General features: G+C 31.3%; 1 protein-coding gene across 4 annotated transcripts; it reads left to right on the forward strand.

The window, feature by feature from the left end:
• The first annotated feature begins 3,181 nt into the window (after positions 1 to 3,181).
• On the forward strand, positions 3,182 to 10,233 carry LOC110012142 (uncharacterized). 4 transcript variants are annotated; one of them, XR_016063974.1, is made up of 3 exons: positions 3,182 to 3,488; positions 4,124 to 4,187; positions 9,720 to 10,233. XR_016063974.1 is itself a non-coding variant. In XM_020694683.2 (3 exons), exon 3 carries the CDS (start codon positions 4,510 to 4,512, stop codon positions 6,394 to 6,396), a length of 1,887 nt encoding a protein of 628 aa, XP_020550342.2. In that variant the 5' UTR covers positions 3,182 to 3,488; positions 4,124 to 4,187; positions 4,506 to 4,509; the 3' UTR covers positions 6,397 to 6,456. The 4 variants fall into 4 exon arrangements, 1 of the variants encoding a protein (XP_020550342.2); XR_016063973.1 differs by lacking the exon at positions 9,720 to 10,233 and adding an exon at positions 4,325 to 4,399; XR_016063975.1 differs by lacking the exon at positions 9,720 to 10,233 and adding an exon at positions 4,333 to 4,399.

Here is a 10,233-nt window from a genome sequence, read left to right on the forward strand (position 1 = left end):
AGATAGAATCAACTGACTCTTATCCGGATTGACCTGCAAATCCAAGATAACCAAAAATAAATCCAACCCCTCCTTGAATAGGCTAACTGAATCAACATCAGCCTGACAAAACACAAGTAAATCATCAATAAAACACAAGCTAAAAAACTCCACTTCTCTATAGCGCCAATGATACCGAATCACACTGCTTTCCATAATACTCTTACGCGTCATCAAATGTACTACTTCCATGCATAATGCAAACAGGTAGCGGATATAGGATCCCTTTGCCCCAGCCCTCTACTCCCAGCAAAGAATCTATGTGAATCCCATTCAACGGACATAGTAACCAGATCCGTCATGTTAACCCCTTCATCCGACGTGGTTAGATGTTCTGTGCATGGCCGAAGGTGCTCAAGATTAATCATAGTCCGGCTACGATGTCCACCAAGCATATGTTCATAGAATCCTACAAATTCATCTTGAATATCCTGAGGAGTTCCACTCCAGCATTATTGATTTGGAAGACACTCAATGTCATTTTCCATGCGGCTACTTTATGAAAGAAAAGCTTCGTAAGTTGATCTCCCCCTTGCAAACATGGCAACTTAGATCGTTGTGTTGAGATTGTTGGTTCTAAATCACACCAACAACTTAGATAGTGGCTGCAAAGGATCCTCCAAAGCTAGCCTTTCCATGCCATGATTTCCTTTCTTATGTGGATCCACCATCTTCTCCAAGCAGTCACACCTTCCTCCTCCTCCAAGGCGTGAATTGCATCATTTTTCATCATAGAAAAAAATTTCCAACATTCAAAAGAGTGTGATAATATGCTCCGTCTCTCTTGACGAGATGTTTCTCTTAGATTTGCACCCAAACAGATTCCATCCACTTAATCTTCAATTGTTTCAAGGATTCCATGGCATGATCAAAAACTTAACTTTCATCCCATCCAATCCACCTTATCCGTTATAGAAATTCGCAGTGTGTGAAAAGTGGGTGTTGTGGTGTGCGGAGTGTGTGTATTCTATTTTTTATTCTATTTTTTCACATGTATACTGCATGTGATGTTTTTTTTGGCTAAAAACTTTGACAAGGAAATGGTCATATAAGACTGCTCTAAGACTGCGTCGATATAACTTTCTCTGCAAGGCATTTGTCTAAGTTTTTGCCCTTAAAAAAGTGTCGAGTAAATTATAATTATAACATCAAAAAGTGTATATATAATGTTTAAAAAAACAGACGTATTTGTGTAATTAGACCTAATATTAGGGATGTCAATATCTTTACACTTATTTTTTCAAAAAAGCAAAATTTTAAACCGATCTCTGAATTTAATTTGAAAAGTTCTACAATTTCACTTATTCAAATATATTTTCATTTTAACATATTGTCCGAGTAAGTTTTCTCAAATGTTTTCAAAAGTATTACTTCAGAAAATATTTTCATCAAACGATAAATCATAACATAGTGATAATGATAAAAATTAGTTTAATTCTATATCAAAGTTTACTTAATTAATATCTCACTCGACGAGTCATAGCTTTGACGAGTGCTGACTTAATTAGTATTATCATGACATAATATTTAGAATAAATTATAATAAATTCTTTTGAGGTTAATTTTCTATAATTATAAATACTCTCTCATTATTTAAAAAATTATTAATATGCTCGTAATGTTTAATGAAATTGTATAGAAGTCTTTTATAGAGACCTGATAGTGTTGTGTACCTTTGCTCCTGTATATTTTCTCTTAAGAAAAATCAAAAAATTGTGAAAAACTCAGGCAAGGTGAATTAAAAATAAAAAAAAAATTATCTACTGAGTCAATAAAAAAATTCAAAATAAGTGAAATTATAATTTATGTCCACAAGGGCATTTTGATAAGTTTCACCACATAAAATGAATGAAAACCTAACAGTAACTAATGAATTATGTAACACTACAAGAAAACAGGGTATCAGAGACCAAAATTTAGAGACGGAACAAAATCCGTCTTTATCAGAGACGGATTTAGAGACGGAACTCTTACATATGATAAATTATTAATAACTTTTATTTTAGAGACGGATTTAGAGACGGATTTATAATTTCGCGAAATTCCGTCTCTATTTCCGTCTCTGATACTGTTAAATTATTCCTTAAAAATCAAGATGGCTGCGAATTGGTTATTTCCGTCTCTGTTTCCGTAGCTAATTTTTTCTTTAATTTAGCCACGGAAATTTCCGTCTCTGATGGTCTAAATAGGAATTTTTTTATTTATTAAAATATTAAAACACAAAAATAAGAATTTTTATTTATGTAATAATAATTAAGTTGTAATTATATGAATTAATCTAAAAATAATAATAATAATAATAATAACAACAACAACAATAATAATGATGATGATGATAGTTGAATAATTATAATTATTATTTTATTTTATATATAATGAGATTAAAAAGTTTAATCAATAATTACGATATCTTAAAATCCGGGCACCTGATTCATACGAAATTTAAATATATACAAGACTATGTCCATTAGATCATATCGGACGGTATGATTTAAAATCACATGGTCTGATTCAACGATACACCTTCTTGAATGATTACTCTTATGTTTCGAGTACGATATCTCGACATCCGTATATCCAATAAGTATAAAACTTTACCAAACGTATTTTTTTGTAAGTTTTATCATATCTAACGGTTTGATCTGAATTTTGATGGCCAGATTAACCCATGTTGTTCAACAATATATGATGATAGTTATATCAATGTTATACTAATATTTATAAATATATAAATTTTGCAGATTGTGAGCATATATTAATTTCAACTATATCTATATGTAAAAATTTTATGATTTGATTATCATGATTTAAAATAATAATAATAATAATAATAATTATAACTATTATTATTATTATTATTATTATAGTAATACTAACAATAATAATAACAACAATAATAACAATAATACTAATAATAATAATAATAATAATGATAATAATAATAATAATAATTCTAATAATAATAACAGTAATAATAATAATAATAATAATACTAATAATAATAATAATAATAATAATTCTAATAATAATAACAGTAATAATAATAATAATAATACTAATAATAATAGTAATAATAATAAGAATAATAATAATATATTAATAATAATAATTATACAAAAAAGTTAAAACTAAAAAACTGATATCTTTCTCTCTCTTTCTTCCTCGTTCTTTCTTCCTCGTTCTTTCTTTGTTTTCCATTCCTTCTCCTCTCTCATTTCTTCCTTCAAACCCATCTCCATTTCTTCCCCAAACCCATGTCTTAGAACCCCAACTCCAAACTCACGGCAACAAGGACGCAAGGTCGGCAACGAGAACACAGATTTGTACGGCTTTCATCTTTCTCCTCTCATTTTTTCTACAAACCCATCTCTTAGAACCCTAGCCCTAAACTCACGGCAACAAGGACGGTAAATCGGCAACGAGGAAGGCGACGAGTACGGCTTCTCCAGGTAATTCTTATTTCTTTGTTGCATTTTACTTATTCTTCTTTTTTTTTTTGGGTTTGGGTGTGTTTTTAGCATCTTATTTTTAGCAAAATTTCTGAAAAATTGAGCATCTAATGTTGTATGTAATGTTGTAATTTCTGGAATTTCTGTAAAATTTCTGCAATTTCTGGGAAATTCTAGTCAATTTCTGCAATTTCTTCAATTTCTGCAATTTCTGCCATTTCTTCAATTTCTGCAATTTCTGCAATTTCTTCAATTTCTGCAATTTCTGCAATTGTTGTTCTTGTGTAAATGCATGTCTTTTCACTGAGTCATGCTTTTAACCTTTGTTTCTGAATGTTTCATTTTGTTGGTATTTTCCTGGAAATTATGAAATTCTGACGAAAATTCTTGATTTACCAATCCGCGAGTTCTGGATTTTGTATGATATACATAATAAATATTGTCTACATTATGTTGTGTTCGATACTCATAAATGCATGAAATATCCAGGTGTGCGAAATACACACATTATTTGCTAATAAATTGGCCAGTTTCATTGTGGAGAGGAAAAATAAAGATACAAAAAATCTCACCATAATTGAACATTATTACATTGTATTTTCACATATTCACTTTTCAGTTTTCCCTCGTCTCAGGTGGGGACCACAAGTGGAGCAAGCAACTTACAAGAATCGCCAGCGTCTATACCTTTCTGAACAGGTAGAATTCAGATTGTTTACAATGATATTCAAGATTAATATCTATTATTGAGGGAAGAATCCTGTTATGAGCCTTTACTGCTATTGTGTATGTTGGACATGTATTACGCATGATAAGGAGTCATGTTTGGATTTTAGTTGTACAGAGAAAAGGACAAACACAAACTCATATTGGCTGGAGTTATGCAAGTTATATCCCCTTTTGACTTTGCATATTCTCATTGCTTTATCTCAACATCTGCTTCAACATCAGAAAAAAAAATCTTGATCTTCAAAATAATGGTTAATTCATCTTGCCTCCTTTATCTAAAAATTGCAGAATAATGAATATTGACCGTAGTTGGATGTGGAGGCGTTTGGATGATAATGGGTTTCTTTTAGATGAATTCGTAACAAGGGTTGATCAGGAGTTCTTGAACTTTGCCTTTAATAACCCACGATTTCTGAATAATGGACAAATCAAATGTCCATGCTCTAAATGCGGCAACACAAGATTTTTGAATCGAAGTGATGCGCATTTACACATAGTAAAAAATGGATTTACTCGGGGTTATAATATCTGGTACGCACATGGTGAATCCGTGAACACAAGAGATGATGTGGGGGGTTCTTCAACCGCTCCTCAGGTAGAATCGTCTCGTTATAGAACAATGGTGATGGATGCAATAGGCCATGAGTTCAGCTCAAACTTCACGTGTGCTGAACAACTGCCTAATCCAGAAGCACAAAAGTTTTTTAACTTATTAAAAGATGCTGACGAACCATTATGGGATGGCTGCAAAAATCACACAAAACTCTCTGCTGTGGCCCAACTATTAAGTATCAAATCAGAGTACAATTTACCTGAAGCTTGCTATGATCGACTTGTGTCAACAATCAAAAGCATGCTGCCTGAAGATGAAAAGTTGCCAGATAACTTTTACACGACCAAAAAACACCTAGGTAAACTTGGTCTAGGTTACGAAAAGATTGATTCTTGTGTAAACAATTGCATATTGTATTACAAAGAGAACAATGGCCTTCAAGAATGCCCTATATGTTATCATCCTCGATACAAGCCAATCAAGGCAGGATCACGGAAAAGAGTAGCTTTCAAGGTGTTGCGTTATTTGCCTTTGATACCTAGGCTGAAAAGGCTATATGCATCTAACTACACCTGTGAGCACATGACATGGCATGCAAATAATCCTTCGAGCGAGGAAAGTATGGCACATCCATCTCATGGAGAGGCATGGAAACATTTCGATCGCACTCATCCATCATTTGCCTCAGATGCACGAAATGTGCGCCTTGGGTTATGCACAGATGGTTTCAGTCCATTTGGGAATTCTAGTACTCCTTACAGTTGTTGGCCTGTTATTATTGGTGTATATAATCTTCCCCCATGGATGTGCATGCAAAAGCCTTTCTTGTTCCTGAATATGGTTATACCAGGCCCAAAAAGTCCAGGAAAAAATCTTGATATATTTTTACGTCCATTAATAGACGAGTTGAAAATATTGTGGACAATTGGGGTGCAAGCTTATGACGTGTGCAAAAAACAAAATTTCAACATGAGAGCTGCTCTTTTATGGACAATCAGTGATTTCCCTGCAAATGCGATGGTATCTGGATGGAGCACTCATGGGTTGTTGGCATGTCCTTATTGTATGGAAAGGACAAAATCTTTCAGACTTCGTTATGGAAGGAAGGCATGTTGGTTTGATTGTCATCGTCAGTTTTTGCCTCCTGACCATCCTTATAGAAGACAAGCCTACAAGTTTCGGAAGGGAAAATGTGAAAATGATTCTCCACCTATGCGCTTAACTGGAGAAGACATGCGACAAAAGGTGGATGAGCTTCCTGAAACCATCTTTGGAAAACCACCAGGTGGTACACACCCAATTGATGGATTTGGCAGGACACATAATTGGGTTAAAAGGAGCATATTCTGGGAGTTACCATATTGGCACACAAATCTTATCCGACATAATCTGGATGTCATGCATATCGAAAAAAACGTCTTTGATAATATCTTTAACACTATTATGGACGTTAAAGATAAAACAAAAGATAATGTCAGATCTCGAAAAGATTTGGAGTTGTATTGTAGTCGTACTGAGATGCATTTGTTTGAAGGTGCAAATGGAAAAATCTACAAACCCAAGGCACCATATACTTTAACTAAAGCACAGAAGAAAGAATTGTGCTCTTGGATATATATACTTTAACTAAATCTTGTTGAACGGTTGTTAAATTCTCACCAATATATATATATTCCTTATATTCTATATGATTACAATTTAAAAATGATAATAAATCAATACTATTTATCACGATAAAAAATAAAATAATATAAAAAATTTAAGTTTTAATCATAATTAATTAATATTGTCATGATTTTAGTCATGATCAAAATATTTGTTATAATTTCTAGTTATAACTAATGTTAATTTGGAATCACCTAGAAAAATAACAGCGAATATCGTGGTGTATTTTTCATTCAATATTTACGAATATATTGTTGAAAATATAAAAAAAATAAAATATCAATAGAGAAATATAAAGAGGAAAAAAGTAAATACATATGGTACTTAATATTTTTCAAATAACTAAGAAAATTCTATACTTTTCCAAATATATTTGGAAAATGATTTATTGGGTCCAAAATTATATTAATCCACATTGAAATACATTTGGTGAACACTTCATCGATATCATGTCATTACGATATATATAACATTTAACTATAGTTAACTATCACTATTAAAAATAAATAATTGTAGTAACAGTCACAGATCACAATCTTGCAAAGTTTATCAATCATAACTTTTACGAGTGTGGTTAAAATATTTATCATGACTTTTTATCGTAACAAATATTTTAGCTAAGTTAAATATAGCAAACTTTTTAGATTAATTTTTATTGTCAATTAATCATTACAATTTTCTTATAGTGTAGAACATATTGTCAATTATATCAAGATTGATTTAGTAATTGACACAATACTTCAAACACTACATGAAGAAAGTATTATATCTCATCGAAATTCTAACAAAACACATATAATATTTTAAAATATAGGTACATTCTAGCATTACAAAAAAATTGAGTTTTCACTGCACCGTAAATGATCATGGTTTAAAAATTCTGGTAAATAAATATTATTAATCACGGTTAAATAAAATCAAAATAAAAACTTAAATTTTTACCATAATTAATTAGTATCCGCCATGATTTTCGCCATGACTAATGTTTTGGCTGTAGCTGTTTTTTTGCTCTTTTTTCCTCTTTTAATTGTCCTTTGTGATAGATTGCCTTCAGAGGTTTTTTCAGGAGCCTTGAGAGTGAGAAAATGATATGAAGTGAGCCCTTCAAGATAATGCCCTTAGGTTTTTATCTTGAATCAGTCTTTTGATCGACCGATGGCTAAACCGGAAGCAGTTATAGATGCTATGACAAAACTTCGTAAGAAAATATCTCGAGAAATCTATGAAGATAGAATTAGGTCTCAACAAGCAAATCGGTGTTTTACGAACAACCACAAGTTTCATGTTGGACGCAGTATGAATACTGGAAATTATGATCAAAGATTCCTCTATCAACCGAGAGACGAAAGCTAGGGGAGCGAATGGGATTAAATACCCCAGTAGTCCTATCCGTAAACGATGGATACTAGGCGCTGTGCGTATCGACCCGTACATTGCTGTAGCTAACGCGTTAAGTATCCCGCCTGGGGAGTACGTTCGCAAGAATGAAACTCAAAGGAATTGACGAGGGCCCGCACAAGCGGTGGACTATGTGGTTTAATTCGATTCAAAGCGAAGAACCTTACACAAAAGATGCTTTTTGCCTAATAGCTACATAAACACATATTACATTTTGACCTTGTTGATTGAGAATCGTATCTGTGACTACTGTAGTTTTACCGGTCTGTCTGTCTCCAATAATTAATTCTCGCTGCAGAAACAACGACTAATAACCATTGCAAAGCCGTGGGCAATTTGCATTTGCCACAATTTTCCTTTTTTAGTTATATATAGTAATTAACAGTAGTTGAAAATTATATTTTTTCTAATATAGATTATGCAAAAATCAAATATGAGACATAAAATTTTATGATAAATAATGTCTTACTATAATGTCGGGTTGATGTCTTATAAATAAATTTAATTGTGGGTTCGAGTTTTACTGGATGTGTGGATATTTATTTTACTATTTTATCTGAGTTTATTGCAATTTATTTTATGATTCTTTATTGTATTAATGTATCGTTTAATTTATTAAAATATTAATGTATTTATATAATTACTATTTTCTTAAAAAAAAAAAAAAAGGTACAAATTTTCCATGGGTCTGTCTCGATTATCTGACCATGAAATTCAGATTGTCTGTCTCATTATCATATCACACACTAGTGTTACATTTTTTTTGCTTTTTAAAGTGAAAAGCGATCATACAATTATTAATATCAAATATTTATATTTAACAACAATCAGTAATTATAATAATTACATACCAATTATTAATATTAAATAACTAAATTAATCAACAACTATCATTAAAATAGAAAATCCATGCCAGTATCTGGCATGAGGTCCTGAAAATCAAGTTTGCAAATCGATCTAACTTTACTTTTTAATTTAATTTCATACTTTATTCGGTATCAATATTCCAAAAGGAAAAATCAAATTATTCATCTTGTTTGGTTTTGGATTCTTTTTACCACACATGCATTTAATTTGGATGCCAAACTATGCCCAGAATAGTTCAAAATTAATTGCCTTCTTTTTTTTTTTAATGATTCAAAAGTCATAATTTATTTTCTAATTCTTTTTGTTGGAAAATCTAATATATAAGTTGTTTTTTTTATTTTTGGAACTGAGAAAATCCTCACCTACACGTGCGAGAAAAAATTTAGAATTGAATTAAATATATAAAAAAATTGTATAATTTTTTAATGAGAAGAGTGATGTCGACTCAACTAATTGATTGATTATCAAATAATAAATAATTCTATTCTCTAATAGATTATAAATTTTTAAATTAAATAGTTATTTAATATGATATCAGAATTAAATCAAAGAAAAGATTTTGAAACTTAAATTTTTTACATATTAATATTAACAGACACACAAAGGAAAAAAAGAAAAAAAAAACATAACAAGAATGATATTTTAAAAATATTAAATATTAAATTACTTTTTTAATAGATTAAATTTTTAAATAAAGTGATCGTTTGGCAGCATATATATCTTTAATAATCTATATTAATATAAAAAGAAAAAGATCATACACACTCACACTAATTTTTAAATATGATACTTAATAAAATAGTTTTAAAAAATAATTAATTACTTTTGTTTTCTTTTTTCACAGAGGTGACTCCATGTTCTTTTAATACCGCTGCATCAATTCTTTTGTTGTGTTGATAATACCTCAAATTGATTTTATTTTATAAACATATTTTTAAAATATAATTTGATGATTTAAAATTTATTTTATTATTTATACATATCTTAAAATATAAAATATTATTTATTATATTATGCAGGGACGAGATGCCACAACGGTGGAAACTATGATAAAATAATTGAGCAAGGGAAATAACGAAATTATTTGAAACAAAAGAAAAAGAAAAATGAGGGGCATGAAGTGGACAAGACTGAAAGAAAACCCAAGTCCGGCAGGAAATGCAACAGCAACAGTCGCATGAGAAAGCGTTGCTGTAACAAAACAAGCTAAAGTCGCTGTTGGTATCTGCGTTTTGTCATCAGAAAGTGCACCTTGTTTAATACCAAAACATGGGCTTCCACGCCCGCCCATAGACTCCTCCACCTCCCCTTAACCCACCCCTATAAAAAGCTTCATGCAGCTTAATTTAAGCTACAACAACAGCTTTTTTCTGACCAGAAGTTGGAAGATGGATGTGTACATTTCAGAAGAGTACGTAGTGAAGCGCAGAATAGAGAAAAAAGCAGCTGCTGGGAAGGTGAAGAGCGGGAGTGGGAGTGGGAGTGGAGGCAATAAGGATACACCCTCTTCGCGGGCTGCTGCACCTTCTGCTT

The sequence above is a fragment of the Sesamum indicum genome, linkage group LG1 (genome assembly GCF_026168435.1).
Source record: "Sesamum indicum cultivar Baizhima isolate 11 linkage group LG1, ASM2616843v1, whole genome shotgun sequence".
NCBI classification, from domain to species: Eukaryota; Viridiplantae; Streptophyta; class Magnoliopsida; order Lamiales; family Pedaliaceae; genus Sesamum; species Sesamum indicum.

What these genes read in the sequence shown, in the direction of transcription:
- LOC110012142 (XM_020694683.2), top strand. Translation starts at nt 4,510, where the DNA reads ATGAATATTGACCGTAGTTGGATGTGGAGGCGTTTGGATGATAATGGG.